This window comes from Schistosoma mansoni, chromosome W (genome assembly GCF_000237925.1).
Source record: "Schistosoma mansoni strain Puerto Rico chromosome W, complete genome".
NCBI classification, from domain to species: domain Eukaryota; kingdom Metazoa; phylum Platyhelminthes; class Trematoda; order Strigeidida; family Schistosomatidae; genus Schistosoma; species Schistosoma mansoni.
Genome location: NC_031502.1, coordinates 58,000,965 through 58,018,661, shown reverse-complemented (window position 1 = coordinate 58,018,661; position 17,697 = coordinate 58,000,965). Strand labels below are relative to the sequence as shown.

At 37.3% G+C, this 17,697-nt stretch overlaps 1 protein-coding gene across 1 annotated transcript in view; it reads right to left on the bottom strand.

Moving 5' to 3' along the window:
- Smp_163920 (putative titin) overlaps positions 1-17,697 on the bottom strand; it is a gene marked incomplete at its 5' end in the record, with an annotated part of 168,880 nt that overhangs the window by 19,758 nt on the left and 131,425 nt on the right. The window contains 9 exons of the mRNA XM_018790295.1: positions 737-1,150; positions 3,144-3,348; positions 5,065-5,265; positions 6,000-6,213; positions 6,310-6,483; positions 10,296-10,467; positions 13,804-13,885; positions 14,689-14,876; positions 15,574-15,705. Of these exons, the coding sequence (XP_018655653.1) occupies positions 737-1,150; positions 3,144-3,348; positions 5,065-5,265; positions 6,000-6,213; positions 6,310-6,483; positions 10,296-10,467; positions 13,804-13,885; positions 14,689-14,876; positions 15,574-15,705 (1,782 nt within the window). The remainder of the gene's footprint in view (positions 1-736; positions 1,151-3,143; positions 3,349-5,064; positions 5,266-5,999; positions 6,214-6,309; positions 6,484-10,295; positions 10,468-13,803; positions 13,886-14,688; positions 14,877-15,573; positions 15,706-17,697) is intronic.

Sequence of the window (17,697 nt, the reverse complement as noted above, 5' to 3'; positions counted from 1 at the left end):
AGAACCGAAAGATACTGCTGGTTACAGGAACACGAACAGTGATTATCATTAAATGATAAAATAAAACTCTGGTAATAGACTCCAAGTAACATATATTCATCTTTTGGCAATGCATACTGTATGCAGGACTCCTTAATTACGGAGTTTACATTATCGTTCTAGACTTCAAAATCATCACTTACCTTCATTTGAAGTGACTATGGAACAAATATTTGTATGAGCCAGCCAGAATGTATTAGGTGGTAGACCATTAAACTCTCAACCCACTGACTACAAGCAGAGTACCTAAACTATTGCTGCATATTAGTCCACAGCTTGTTTCAGTAATTTTTTTATTAGAAGCATTCGCTGTCTAAGTAGTTAAGTAAATTGATGTAAATAACTACTGTAAATTACATGAGACCATAATTTATGTTTGACCTTTGGGCAAAGCTAAAGTGGCCTTGAAAATGTCCACCTACTTACTAAGGCTAAATGAGAGTTATAAACCTGTGTGAAGAATATGGATTATGATTTACAGTTGATGGTTGGAGTTAATAATTAGACTTAAGGTTTTCATCAAGAACTGACACCAGCTAAAATTTCAAATTGCTGTTTAACCAAATGGATGAATGAATTTCGCGCCGAAATCTAAGACTTGTTATCCTCAATCTGATTGGTTCGTCCGTAAATTATAGTCTCAGCCTAAGACATTTATTGGTATAAAATATGTTTCCATCACACAACTCAATCTTACCTTGACATTTATCTAGTTTGTATTCAAGTGTACAGTCTTGAATTTCTTCAGCTGGACCTGGACATCCATGAGTTGACTCATTTTCAGGAGATAAAAGTGTACATGTTCGTTCACGACGTTTTATTCCACTTTTTTCTGTTACTTGACCAACTAACGAGCAGTCGGGTTCACATTCCGACCAAGAAGACCATTCTGACCAAGCAGAAATTAGTCCAGGTTCATTGTTTGGACAAAATTCTGAACTACCACGTTTTTGTGTTTCACATGTTCTTATTTCTTTCGCTGATCCTCGGCATAGACGTCCACCAAACTGAGGTTGTGGTTGAGTACATTCACGTTCCCTAGTCTGTAGTCCAACACCACAGGTACGCGAACAAGCTGACCATGATGACCAGTTCGACCAATCACCATGAACTAAAGAGGAAAGTATTGTGTTTTCAGAAATCTCTAACAGCTAATAGTGAAATACATTCACAAATAACCAAAGGAATTATTAAGTAAAATGTCTTCCTCGAATAGTTCAAAAAACAAACTTTTTGACACGTGACTGTCACAATATAGCTGGTTTCCAATCTCTATAACTTTTTTCATCACAGATTACAGGTTAGTTCTGGACACAAATGCAGAAATCACCCGCACTAACGTCTACACCTTGATCAGGAGTAGATTATTATTATTATTATTATCAATGGCTTTATTCAATATTCTAATCTGGTACAATATAGAATTCTCAGCACGAGTTATTTCAACAAGTTTTTTTTTACCAAAAAAAGAAACAAAACAAACAAAAACAGAATAGAAATATAATTAAAAAAAGGTTTAGGAAAATCTGAGTTTATACAAATTATCGAATTTGAGACATGCTTAAGAATACAGGTTATTTACTAGGTCAACTCTAACAGCCTGTTCGTCACAAAGTAAATTTGCTAAGTAAGGTATTACAGAACGTTTATAGACTTGCTCGCGTGTATGGATTTTAATGTATTTACGTCTCGTTCTACCAGAAGATATACAAGGAGAAAGATATGAATGAAGCAGATGGTTAGCATCTGATAAGATAACACCTGCCAAGAGTTTGCAAGACTTAAGATGTCTATCCACAAGCATATTAATAATGACTTGGAAAGATTCACCACATACCTTGCAAACCGCCTTCAGCACTCTACGCAAAACAGCAAAGTCTTTTCTCAAAAGTCCAGGAAAGAATAATGGAGAACAATATAAAATAATAGGTAATATGCAGGAATTTACAAATTGTAAGAGTAAATGACGAGTAATCCCAAAAGCATGCAGCCTCTTTATGTAGTATGTCAAACGGTAAACTTTTTTCGATAACAGTAAAACATGAGAAGACCAAGAAAGATCAGAGGAAAAAGTAACACCAAGATATTTGACCTGCGACACTGTTTATTAAGGAGTCTCCAATGGCACAAGCATTATGGGATCCCAACATAGAGTATAGGTTCTGTCCATGTCTCAAGCTAAAGTTAACAGCTTGACATTTAGATGGATTGAGTAAGAGACCATTACCAACAGACCACCTTTCAATACGAGATAAAAACTCATTCATTTCTATAGGATGTAAGGAGGTAGAAATTGGCATACATACTGTGAGGTCGTCCGCATATTTTACAAAAGTGTTTTCTGTGGAAGATGGCAGATCATGCAAAAAGAAAGAGAAGAGCAGAGGTGAAAGAACAGCTCCTTGTGGCACACCTACAGTAGACAGTAGAGATGTTGAACACTTTCCTTCAAGTACAGTGTACTGTTCTCTTCCAGAAAGGTAGGAACATAGCCAATTGGTTATCCAGCTGTCAGTGTCGATGCTGATCAGCTTGTTAAGTAAGAGGTGTCTTGGAATAGAATCAAAAGCAGAAGTAAAGTCCAGGAAAGCGCATCTAACATACTTCTTACCCTTTTCCAACCCGAACACTATATTGTGATGCAGAACAGCAACGGCATCTAATGTGCTTCTTTTGCATTTGTAAGCAAACTGAAATGGATCACAGTGCTCTTTTATTGCAGGTTGAAGTGGTTGTATCAGTAATTTTTCCATTATTTTGAGGAAAGGTGAGGTTATTGCTATGGGTCTAAGTTTCGCATTTTTATCACCAGAAGCTTTCTTAGGTATAGGGATTACCTTTATCTTTCTCCACATTTTCGGTAAGACATTACTATAACGATTGAGAAATATGTAACCGTTGTCTCTTTTCAATGCTTGACAATTAAGGAAAAATATATCGAGCAAAAAATACATTTTATATTTCTGCCAGTTTTGCATAGATAAAAAATTCTGTTGAAGAGACAATGGAGACCAAACATGTATTTAAAACAATCAGTGATTATGTGAATGTTTCTGTTTTATTGAGCTTTAGATATGAACAAAATCGAACTCTTTGGAACATACTTGGACATGGTTCTGACTGACACTCAGAAGTTTCTGTACTTCCTGTTGGTGGACAATCTTCACCACCATATGCTGGAACCGGATTATCGCATATACGAGTACGACGACGTTGACCGCCACCACAGCTATGTGAACAATGAGACCAAGGGCTCCATGTTCCCCATCCTCCATTTATTGGACAAGGGCCACGGTTACAAGCACGTACCTACATTCGGAAAAAAATTTGAAACAGTGAGCTTTTGTTTATTCTAACAACTTGTTGTTGCGTTGGCTGCACAAAGCAAATACTCTCTAAACCCATTTCAAAACATTTCCTGTTATTTCTTTTAATAAAAGGAACCCGACATAATCAGTGGCTTAATACAAGAACATCTCACAAACTCTGATTACACTGACCCAAAGGAATCGTCTTTCATATTGATTAACATGATCAAAAGAGTGGGATCAAAGGTAAGTCAAACTTATGTGCTGTTGGAAATTCGCCAATTTAAATTTGAACTCTGTATACTAAAGCGATACGTGCAACCTCTAATCTTTCTATGCCCTTAACATCTCTTCCAGTGTTCTTTTGTCCCTTGTTTCATATTATTGTAGTTCCCTTCTTTGTTTTAGTAACCAGTTGTTACTTACTTACGCCTATTACCCCTCGTAAGTAAATGATTTTGTCGTAAAGAAAATTTCCTCTACTGAATTCCCTTTATTCTTTATTCAATGATACAATGGGCTACTTCACTGATTTACTCCTTTCTCATAGTCTATAAAAAACATAAAACTGTTTGATTAATACCAATTATCAATATAGGATTGTGGAGATTGTTGAGTTTTTGATTGAGATCATAAATCTATCAATGTTAGACCACCATTGAAAACCTGCGCACTTCTGAGGAGTCCTATACTGGGACGAGGCATCTGTTCAGTGTTTCCAGGTTTTCAATTGTTGTTTAACATTGATCGGTTCATGATCTCAATCATAATACTAATTATATAATCAAACTTAACACTGATTAAGCATTTCATAATAAAGAATGTGGTGATCGAGTTCTATCGATAATGTTGCAATGTGATAACTGGTCTAAATGATTTAACAATGGTTGCTTTATATTTTGACAGACATTGGTGGTTGAAAGTAACTTCTCATCATGGAACAAAACTATTTAGGAAATGATGTTTGTAAGGATGGAATACTTCGGTTTATTCAAGAGCGCTTTTAAATAAATTATCAGAGTAAGCATACGCGATGATGAATGAAACGCTGATAACATCGTTAAAATAAATAACAGAATCTCATGGAGCCAGTCACTAGTGAGTATATGATTATTATCAGAAGGGCGTTTTGTGTAGATTTTAGTACTTTTATATAGTTGAGATTATGAGTCAATTGAAGCTAGACGTGGAGTTCTAATGAGAAGCAGTAACCAGTGTAGTTCAACTAGGTCTGTTGGGAGATGTCAAGTCACTGAAGGCATTGGTGAATGGTGGCTCAATTTCGTGGATTGGTTGAAGTTAGACATTAACACCGTCGGATGCCGGCTCACTGGTCTAGAGATGAAGCGTCCGCGTGCGGGACAGATAAGTTCTGGGTTCGAATTTCGCGAAGCGGGATCGTATATGGGTACTACTGAGGTGTCCCTTAACAGGACGAAACGGCTGTTCAGTGCTTCCAGGTTTTCCATGTTGGTCTAGCTTCAATTGACTCATGATCTCAACTCTATAAATTATATATTTTGTAAATAAGTTTCATTAATGACCTCAGGCAATGGATTAACCATTCTGTTATTTTATATAGTTGAGATCATGAGTCAATTGAAGCTAGACCACCATGGAAAACCTGGAAGCACTGAATGATTATGTTAAATATTTTGTATACTCAAAAATGGATCAATAATCTCTTATACATAGTTGTTGTTTCTATTAAACCTACCATCAGATCTTGCCCTGGACATGATTTGCCACCATTTGACGGTGTTGGATTATCACATGTTCGTTTACGATTTTGCGTCCCGCCTGTTCCGCAGGTTGATGAACAATCAGACCAAGGAGACCATGGTGACCAACTACCAGATACTGGACATGGTGGAAGACCTTCACACATCACATCTTCAACAGCTTCACCAACACATGACTTAATAAAAAACAAATAAAATTCAAGGAATACATTATTTTCATGTACTTAGGTACAGATTTATGGCTTGATAAGCATTGAAATACAGAATTGTAGACATCAAGAGATATATTGGTGAACTATTCGAAACTAAGCTATGAATCATACTTAGGGGAAATGTACTTTATGATTCGATTTGATTTTGTTAAAATCGGAAACGACTATAAATTAGTCGGTGAACTTGTGAACCAAATCATGTAGCGGCAAGATACACGATGAACACTCAACCCTCCCTATTACCTTGAAACGGTATATTTAATGGGGTAAAACTAAAGTGAACCAAACTATCTTGCTGTTTCACTTCTTTTAATGTACTTCCCAGGTTGCATTCGGAACTGATATCAGTCAAACAAATATTGGAAACTAGAAATGACTGGACTCTTGTTTCGTCCTAGAGTTAGACGTCTCAGCAGTGTCTATCCACAGACTAACCGGAGATCAACTATGAGAACTTCAGGTATCGCTGCGAGAGCTTAACCTTTAGACTAATGAATCAACATGCAATCGTTTGCGTTTCTAACTTCGCTGTACTATTTAGAAGCTCAGCCAAATGATACTATAATATCATATTTCATATTTTATTTGGACCGTCAGTAATAAAAGTATAGGGTGATAATTATAACGCTTAAAATTTTTTAACACTAATTATACATTACTTGAACACATCACAAGTATTATAGCAGCATATAACCTACCCTACCACCATTGCTTGGGGGTGGACTATCACAACGTCTTCGTCTCTGAGATAAACCTACACCACATGTTGCTGTACAAGCAGACCAAGGTGTCCAACTACCCCATTCACCATCAGTAGGACAGAATTTTACCAAACATGGACGAATTTCAGTATTTTCTTCCGTACAATGAGCACCCCCATATTTTGGAGCTGGATTAGTACATGTTCGAGTCCTATATAAAGACGCAAAAAATATTTGAAAAGAAATTAGTCATTTAGCTTATAGATTCAAACAACAAAGGCAACCTATCTTATCCATAATAACATACCTTGATTGGGTTCCATGTCCACATGTTTGACTACATTCTGACCATTGTGACCAATCCGACCATCTACCATCTAACTGAACTTGTAAAAAGGCAGGTGGTGAGAAATCTTCACCCAAACTTGAAGAAGCAACACAATGATATAGACCGTCATCATCCGATGAAACTCCAACAATCCTAAAATATCATGGTATTAAATAAATCAGTGATAAACAAAATAACAAAATACTTGACAAAAGACTGTCACATCTTAGAAACTGGTAATGTTACAATCGATTAAATAGATCATTGAGAAAAGTAAGTCCTTAACTTGTCTCTTCGTAAGATTTGTGCACAATATTGCTAATTGAACACCAATTTTGTCGTAATCTACTTGTTCTACAGTACACAATTACAACTTCATGTGAGATGAAACCAGAAAAACTATCAGGTCCCGAATAAGAATTACACAACTACCCAGATCATTCTGGTTTTCAAACATTCTTCAACTCATATCGTTCTGTGACGAAAGTCAGTCAGTCACAACGTAGAACTTCGTACATACGTACATCAGTTCGAGTTGTCATACCACATTAGCACAGAGATGAAGTTGTCGATTCAAATCCCATAGTGGTAGAAGTAGTAAGAGTATAAGCAGTAATCCGGAAGATTAGGGCTTGAAGATGTTATAATACAGTATAATACAGTAAAATAAATTTGAAAAGAGAAAAAGGATAGGGACATGAGGAATTCAGAAGATTAGAATTTGGTAGAACACAAAGAGTGGATTCGCCTTCGCCATTGCAAACGATTTTGAGTCATGTCATTCAAGGTCTCTAACCATCGGTTGCTATCATCTCGTGAATCCCAACCAGGTAGTCTACACCTACCAGCATGGCTCAGTCCACTTTTCAGTGACTTCATGGATTTGTGCCATGTTTTGGTCTGGCCGCCCCTAGCTTTCTTCCAACCTACTCCTACACCATAAAACATTGCACGTCGGGGCAGTCGGTGGTTGGGCATACGTAACACATGTCCCAGCCATCTCAACTGATGAAGTTTCACTACTTCATCAATCGATTTGCCATTCTTACCTAGTACCCGTTTCCTAACAACTGCATTACTTACCCGGTGGTCCCAGGATATACGAGCAATGCGTCGAAGACACCTATGATCGAACTCTAGTAGCCTATGAATATCCTCTACTCTTATCGGCCATGTTTCACTGCCATAAAGTAAGACGGAACTAACTGTTGCACAATAAACCCATCCTTTGTTTGCTAGACGGATATCTCGTCTACACCATAAATGACGCAAGTTGGCGAAAGCTAGACGAGCCTTCTGTATCCGTGCTGAGATTTCGTCACACACCAGACCACAAGGGTTGATGATACTCTCAAGATAAGTGAAGCGGTCGACATGCTCAACAACTTCACTCCCTATCATTAGTTCGGGTGCCGATGCAACCCAATCCTGAGGTAACATTTTGCATTTCGAGGGGGGGAATCGCATCCCGAACATACCTGCATTGTTGCTTATAGTGGTCAAAAGACTCTGCATTTTGTCATCGTCTTCACCAAATAGAACTCTGTCATCGGCGTATTCTAAGTGAACAAGTGAGTCTACTGGTAGAAGTTCAACTCCTCTAAATTTGGATGAGGAAAGTATTATTTCTAAAAGCACGTCTACGATAAAGTTAAACAAGAGTGGAGAGAGTGGGCAACCCTGACGAACACCACTTGAGGTTGTAAAATCAGATGACAGTTCGCCATAAGCTCTCACTCGACTGGTAGTGTTCCAGTAAAGAGCCTTCACAAGGTTTATGTACTTCTGAGGTACACCATTCAATGACAGACACTGCCACAGAACCTCTTGGTCTACAGAGTCAAATGCTGCTTTCAAGTCAAGAAAAACTATCATTGTCGGATGCCGATAAGCATGTCTGTGCTCTAAAACCTGACGAATGGTGAATACGTGGTTGATACAGCCACGACCAGGTCCGAAACCAGACTGATTTTCTTGTGTTTGGAGTTCACGAGTCTTAGTTAGGCGCCTGATAATTATTGAGGCTAGTATTTTAGATGCTGCATTAGTCAAACTAATCCCTTTATGGTTATCACAGGATAGCTTTGACCCCTTATTATATATTGAGACGATCAGTTATTGTGACCATTCAGACGGAATTACGTCCAACTCCCAGATCTTAGCTAAAATATCAGTCAACTTATTCGCTAAAATTGGACCACCATACTTAAAGACCTCTGGAGCCAATCCATCTAGACCAGCTGCTGTTTCTTCGTTTCAGATTAGCTATAGCCCTTTGGACTTCAACTAGAGTCGGGGGATCTACTTCGATGTTCCATTCAGACTCTGGGAATGATGAGTAACTGTAGAGTAGCTAAAGTGCAGCTATACTGTTCTCTAAAGTGTTCCGCCCATCGTTCTAAACGTCTGGGCTGAGAGCAGATAAGAGTCGCGTCTTTTTACGAGATTGTCTCGGAAGTTAATAATGGAGGGAACAAATGGTTTACTGACGTTCGTTAGGGTTGTGAATGAGGAATCCTAAAGATTTAGGCTTGAGTCACTTGCAGAAGACGAATTCAAGTTAATACACATTTGTTTGTATTTATCCACATTCGCAGATATAACAAGGATCGCTGATTTACCTAGACCAGGACATACAAATGACAATGAATTCCACCCCTCCCCCACAATGCCAGCAGGGAGTAGATGGAACATTTTTAGTCTACATGGAAATTTATTTTTTTATAATATGAACTCAGGAGATTAGGTCTCATTTCTAGGGCGGGGTACGTACTTCATAACTGCTCTGACGACGAGAATGGATATGTGGTATCACACAATTTCAATAATCATAAGTACTCGTTTACTGCAAAAATGGCTTAATTGATGATTAGAATTTAATATTAAATCTATTACCAAAACGTCACTTGTCTTGAATCCCATAACATCCAGTGACTGACGAAATCTCGATATGTAAAGAAAAACGGTCCCCAAACGCCCTGGTACGGCCGAGAGTGGGGAGAGCCCGCTCTCCCTCTCCAAATGCTCTCATATGGCCACGCGAATATATAGCCTCTGACAGGGAAGTCCTACTCACTGCTTTCCCGTGGCGGGGGTGTTGCTTACGAAATTGAGAGGACGAAGAGCGAATATTCGGCGCTTTAACCGGGTTGGTGAACACGGAGGGTCCTGAGAGAACGAATGGCGTATGAATCAATCGTTGGTCACCGAGTAATATGGGACTGCATCTCCTCACAATGCTCCACTGCCTTGTGGATTAGGCATACGTAACACATGTCCCAGCCATCTCAACTGATGAAGTTTCACTACTTCATCAATCGATTTGCCATTCTTACCTAGTACCCGTTTCCTAACAACTGCATTACTTACCCGGTGGTCCCAGGATATACGAACAATGCGTCGAAGACACCTATGATCGAATACTAGCAGCCTATGAATATCCTCTACTCTTATCGGCCATGTTTCACTGCCATAAAGTAGGACAGAACGAACTGCCGCACAATAAACCCGTCCTTTGGTTGCTAGACGGATATCTCGTCTACACCATAAATGACGCAAGTTGGCGAAAGCTAGACGAGCCTTCTGTATCTGTGCTGAGATTTCGTCACACACCAGACCACAAGGGCTGATGATACTCCCAAGATAAGTGAAGCTGTCGACACGCTCAATTACTTCACTCCCTATCATTAGTTCGGGTGCCGATGCAACCCAATCCTGAGGTAACATTTTGCACTTCGAGGGATGAAAACGTATCCGCAAATAAACACTGATTTGTTCAATAAAACTATACATTGAGACAATTAATGACAACATTTAGATAACTAAACTATCCAATTTCTTCGAATACGAACAAGTGATTGAATGATACTACTTACTAACATGAAACTTTTTTTTAATTAAATATAATCAAACCCAATAAACAATTGATTTCAAACCATATTAAATACATTTGATCATTAGGTTACCTTAAAGATCCATTATTAACAAGTGAACGATGTCCACGAAGAATTATTTGTTGTTTATCTTTATACCATGTAATAGTTGGTTTAGGTTGACCTTCTGCAAGACATTCCATTACAACCACACTTCCAATTTGAGCTGTCATATTATTTGGATGATTAACAAGATATGGTTTACCTAAAAAAAGAAATAAAGGAAGAGAATTAATAGTCGTTAAATAATCACAACCTTAAATGAATTGGATTTCTCACTTTGTTTTCGAGAATTTAAAGAATTTCTATTGTAGTGTGGGTTACTTATATCCTCATAAGTAGTATACAAGGATAACCAAGATCGGAGGGGATTAATTGGTAGAAAAATGCAGAAAGAATGAAATCCGAGACGGCGGACTGATATTTGCAAAAGGAACAGTCAAGTTTGAGACAGTTGATTGATATTTTTGCAAATGAAGTATGATTCTCAGATTTTACTAAGACGTTTTGTATTTTTAAGTCCAAATACATTCGGTTGTCTCCACTGATATTTGTGTTCCCTACACCATGTTGAACAAACCACATTTGTTTCTGATATAAGTTTGTTCTATGAGCTGGATGGTTTGGTCGTGGAGCTTTCATCCTCCTCTGAATGACATCATCAGCACATCAGTACAACCAAAACAAAGAAATAAACAATGACAGATTTAAGGTCAATAAGAACCAATCAACATCGAGGTGAACAGGACAAGCTGTGAATCACATGCGGAGAAATTTAAACACTCCACTTCTACTCGAAGTTTGTGTTGATGATGTCGTTCAGAAGGACGATGAAAGCTCCACGACCAAACCATCCAGCTCAGAGAACAAACCTACATCAAAATCACCCACCTGAGCTACAAATCTTCACCATCTCAAAACCACATTTGTTTTGCATTTTTGAGCATATAAATTCTTATAATCATTGTTTTTATAAATTATGTTGTTGTTATGGTAACCAAAAAACACTGATGAATCGAATTTCAAAAAATGCCAGATATTCCAAGATGTGCACAAAATTTCTATTTTATCTAGGAGATATGAGGTTATGAAGGTTTGTGTAGTATTCAATTTGACATTTATTTACTGAGTATACATTCTTTCTTCCAAAACCTCTTCAAATAGGCCATAATAGTCAGCCCTCTAATGACTTACTTCAAGTTGTTCCCAAAATTCAAGTGAAAAGTGGTCATTGAAGTTGACATGTCGATAGGACCCCTTCTAGAAAAACTGGTTGGTGAAGCCAGAGAGTGAAGAGAAGACACACATAAGAAGTATATTAAAGCACATCCTAACTACCTGGATGTAATAACTGTTTCATAGTTTGTTCTTGTTTTCTTGGCTTCCTGAGAACGAAACGTCAGTCACCAGTGGTATCAGATGATCATCAAGTTGAATGAAGTTGGAATAATATCTTCAGATCCCGACCCAGTGATTCTAATTGTTAAGAGGTTTCCTCAAGTCCTAGTTTCGAATACTAGTGAATTTGTGGATGGGCAGTTCTAAAGGTCTCAAACTAAGACGAAACATCTATCTAATGACCTCTAGTTTCCAATGGCAATCCAAATAAAACAAGTCTATTCACAATGAGTGCTAACCATAATCACAGTAGTCGATAACACATTGCTGCAGACTAATTGCTACTGGCTAGAGAGAAGTGATGTCATTTTGTCAGACAGTTACCGTTCTATTAAACTTGGGTAAACCAACCAGTACATGGATAAACATTTATACTGTGTTTGAAAATAAAAAAATCATTCAAGTTAATTTGACCTTCCTGGTTTTGATGTCAAGTGAACCTGGATTATTCACATAATCATTTGATTATATTCTTCATTAAATAGTCCAGAAATTACATTATAAACGTGCCAGAGCCACTGATTACTAATCACAACTTTGACAAAAATCTTATTTTATATAGTTGAAATCATGAGTCAATTGAAGTTAGACCAACATGGAAAACCTGGAATCACTGGACGGCCACCTCATTCTATTGTGATACTCCTCAGCAGTGCGCATCCACCATCCCGTCTCGCGAGATTCGAACCCACGAACTATCAGCGCTTAACCCCCAGACCAGTGAGCCGGCTGGCATCCAACGGTGTTAATGTATAACTTCAACCAATCTACGAAAATGAGCAACCATTTCACCAATGTCTTCAGTGAGTTGATATCTCCCAACAGACCTGGTTGAACTTCACTGGTTACTGCTTCTCACCAGAACTCCGTGCAGTGCTTCCAGGTTTTCCATGGTGGTCTAGCTTCAATTGACTCATGATTTCAACTATATAAAATTACTAAAATCTCCACAAAACCCCCTTCTCATAAAAATCTTATTTCCTTTAATTCCGGAGATTTATATGTACATACTAATATTTTCAAAAGTGTGTGTATGTGTACGGTTTAGTAAACCTCTGTATACATAAATAATTCTATACAATACTAAAGAACAAATAAAACAAAACGTATTGTACAGCGAAGGTCATTATCAAAGGAAGAACGAGGTCCATGCTTCATCCAAAACATAAAAGACATGAAAATGATTGTTTCACATCCCACTGCATTTACCAATTTAAATGTGTGTGTGGTCACACATACATAGGGAGGAGTAGTCGTGGCCTGAAAATTAGGGTGTGTGAACATGTTCCAAAATGATTGCAGAAACAAATAGAATCAAATTACCCAATAAGAGTAGAGGATAAACATCCATTATCCTCAATTGCCAGACATATAATCGAAACAGGTCATATGATCGAACTTAACTCGGCTTTTGTGGTGTTGTACAAAAGTGTAAAAGGGCGTATACTAAGGTTTATTGAAGCCTTAGCCATACGAAAATTCAAACCTCCTTTGTGTATTCAAAAACGGTTTGTTCATACATTAAACCCACCCTGAGTAATATATGCTTATTATCCAGAGTGATTAGGTGTCAAATTATTATTATTATTATCCTTGTCTATTCGTACCCCCCATTTCCAGTCTAGTTGACCTTTCATTTTTATATATAAATGTTCTTAACAAGTATATTATGTGTGGTCAGATTGTTCGAAATGTATTACGCTAATACATCACATAGTTCTGATAATCTTCGTCTTCTTATTACACTATCGAAATTTATCAAAGGGACTAATTGCTTTAAAACAAAACAGTTACATAAGAGACTGACCATTTGCAGTCCTAAACATCAATGGGATTATCCAAACAAATAATACTAAGTGAATTTAAACTTCACCCCATTGCACAAGCAAATGGCTATCAGGACTCAGTGGATAACGCGATGGCGTTTGAAGCGAAACTTACTGGGTTCGAGTCCCAGAGTGAACATCAACTCTGAGATGCAGGTACACCCAGCTGATGAGTCTCGAATATGATGAAACGCGCGTTAATCTGGATTCCACTGCTAGCCACTATCCATCTTTGCTTACAAAACAGTTAAGTCTTCAGTAAAAAGCTTTAAAAAAGTAAATATTTGTCTAATAATATGAATTAAGAAATAACTTACTTTCTACAACTAAACGAAGTTCACCAAGATCTTCACCAACTGGATTTGCAGCTATACATTGATATGTCCCTGTATCTTTAGCCTAATTAAAAGAGAGAACACTAATTATTTAAAAGTAAATTATCACAACTGATGGTAGCACATTCTAATCAGACCAGCAAGAACTTGGTAATATGTCTACTGGTACAGGATGACATACATATTACTGAATTTATTGTTGTTTTTCTTTTATTATCATGGATCAAGTTTAAAAATGTAGGTCAATGGATGCCAAAGTAATTACATAAAGGTTAAGTGTTCATAGGAATTCATAACGATCCTGAGTTCTATCCTTGATGAGGAAATGAATGTGTGCTACTGGATTTCCATACTGAGAACATACATCAGTTCAGTGCATTATATTTGTCATTAAAATGTTATTATCAGAAGCTGTTTTTTGTGGATATTTAGTATTTTCATAGTTGAAAGCGTGGGTCAATTGAAGCTAGACCACCAGGGAAAACCTGGAAGCACTGGACGGCCGTTTCGTCCTATTGTGAGACTCCTCAGCAGTGCGATTTCACTCACTAAAGACAATTGGTGAACGTCTGCTCAACTTCATGGATTGAATGGAGTTAGACATAAACGGCATGGGATGCTGGCTCAGTGATCTATCGGTTAAGCGCTAGCGCGTGAGACTGGTAGGTTCTGAGTTCGAATCTCGCGGGGCGGGATCGTGGATGGACACTGTCGAGGAGTCCCATAATAGGACGAAACGGCTGTCCAGTGATTTCAAGTTTTCCATGTTGGTCTAGCTTCAATTGACTCATGATTTCAACTATAAAATTACTAAAATCTCCATAAAATAACCTTCTGATCTTATTATTTTAAATATATATTACTTACCTTTGCCATTTTTATTACAAGACTTGAACCTCTATCTAGAATACGAAAACGACTTGAATTAGAAATTATATTTCCATCTTTTAACCATACAACTGAATCAGCATCACCACTGACTTCACAACGAAGACGTGTTGTATCGCTTTCTCTAGGCGGTTCATCTGACTGATATACATGCACTTTAGGACGAGCTATATAAAAAATGTATATACACATCATGTACATTATATATTAAAATTCTAAGAAATATTTATCAATGAAGTAAACCTGTTAAACTATGTGATATGATGCAGTTACATTTCTATATCCCCCTTATTTTAAGCTTTTACTGGATCTATTGACTGTTTTCATATGTTTCACCGTTCGCTGGTTATTGTTAGTTAATTATGTACTGTTTGTCCCCCCCTTTACTACTCATAGTTTGGTTGTGCTTTAACATATGACTTCTTATTTGTTGTGCTAGATGGTTCGGTATTTTAAATATATATTATTGCATTCATTTTGAGTGATAATTGAATCGGATACAATGGAGAATTAGGTAGCTATTTGTTATTGTCTTCTGATTGACTTCTCGGTCAAAAGGGGCTCGAGGACCAATAGGCATTCAGACCGTGGTTGGTATTCATTAATCAGTATGATAATTCATGAAATAAGTCATTGGTACCACTGCGGTGATATCGATTACAATCTCTGGCCACACTAAGATTAACATTTCACAAAAAAACAACACGCTTTCTACTGCCCCTACTTAAAATTAGGTAATATTAGGAGTTTATCGTTAAGGTTTTCATCACGGACATGTATCAACTATTAAGAAAAGTTCTTTGTAGTCATATGGATAGATGAATTCTGCAAAAAAAATGAGATGCTTTCCCCTTTAAGACTTACTTTTGACTTTCAGTTCAAAGTCGTACTCAACATTTCCGGCATCATTCTTTGCTACACATGTATACCGACCAGCTTGATCAGTTCTCAATGGGCCAAGTACCAGTGAACCAACCCCATTTTTACTTGGATTACCTACGTGAAAATCGGAATAGCAAGAATTATAAATAAGATAGGATTAATTTACTTAGGAAATTCGGTGTGTAATATAATATCATGTGTATGAAAAAAAATATATTGAATTATCAATATGGGGATTTGTGGAGCTTTAGTATTTTCAACAGTTGAATTCACGAGTTGATCAAAGAGAGACCATCATTGAAAACCTGAAAGCACTGGAAGGCCGTTTTATCATAGTACGGGGCTCAACAGTGTATATCTACGATCCCGCACGTGCGACTCGAACTCAGGACTTTCAGTCTTGCCCGCTGACACTTCATCTGTACATCAGTGAGCCAGCATCCAACGGTGTTAATGTCTAACTTCAATCGATCCATGATCTTGTTCAACCCTTCATCTATTACCTGAATTCGATAACTGTCCCACATTCGACACGGACTGGACTTCACTGGTCATGGCTTCTCACTAGAACTCCAGAAGTTACATCTTGAAACTAGTCACTAGTGAGCACATGATGATTATTGATGCTCCCAGGTTTTCAATTGTGCTGATCGACTCGTGAATTCTACTGTTAAAATATATTGGATTATCCGTTACAATTAAATCATGTGTTCTTCTTAACATAACTGATAATAGTTCAATGACAAGAAAAATTATTTCAAATGTTTGGATAATCATCCCTTTTTAGATCAAATTGTGTAGGTCATAAGAATTAAAATTAGCCAATAAAATAATAATAATGACTGACTAATTCAAACGAATTTGAGTCATTATATCTTAGTACCAATATCCATAATAACTCCGCCTGTAGTCCCTCCGGGGGCTACTGCAGGTCCCAAGCCCACACAAAGGAGAAGGGTTGGGCATAGGGTTAGCGACCCCATCCCGTAGAAGACTTTCAAAACTTATTGGAGATTCTTTTTCGGTCAAGCCGAGTTAGAAAGTGTTAAAATCGGTCACTAAATAATTAAAAAGAAACTTAAATAGTAAACAGTACTGATAATAGAACCATAACATAAACTATGAATTGTATACTGAAAAGGATGTTAACAGTTTACTATCATATATTATATTGAATTCTGTTCAGTTTTGTTATCATCGGAATTCAGACGTAGATAAGTCATCAAACGTAAAACTATCCGTCTTCGAATTGAACTTGTACCTTTCTGTATATCATTTTTGTTATATCCTGGTGAAGACATAAGTACGGGTAACTCCCAGGACCTATTAATGGACGATTATTCTATATATATTCTTATTGTTTAACTATTGAGTAACTAGATTGTATATATCTATATTCATCTTATTGTAAGCTTCATTTTGACCTATGGATTATTATTATACGAATTACTGTTCTTAAATTATATTCAGTTTATTGATTATTGTCTCCCACATTCACAGCCACATTTTGGCTTGATCTTGTATGTTATTTTCTATTTTATGGTGTGATGCGGTCTGTCTGTCTGGTATATAAACCGAGTATGCTTGAAAAAAAATGATTCGCATAGCAGAAGCTAGAATTGATGTTTTGGACTCCATTGGAAGGGCTAGAGGCGGACAAGGGACCAATAAGTACGCTAGACTACTCATACTAGTCGAACGTCATTGATCTTGGCACAGTGTTAAGATTGGAAAAGTCGTATTTTGATTGGTGAATAAATCACGTGACAAAAGACGGATATAAAATCATAACGAATTGGCAACGACCTTCTTTTAAAAGTCATAACAATTTTGTTAGTCAGTATCGAAACTACTGGATAGGTAACCTGTTTTTTATAATAATATATGTGTATTTAAAAGTCGCAAGTTTTTTTTATGACACATATAGTATTTTCACAGTTGAAATCATGAGTCAATTGAAGCTAGACCACCATGGAAAACCTGGAAGCACTGGACGGCCACTTCATCCTATTATAGGACTCCTCAGCAGTGCACATCCATGATCCCGTCCCATAATATGACGAAACGGCCGTCTAGTACTTCCAAGTTTTTCATGGTGGTCTAGCT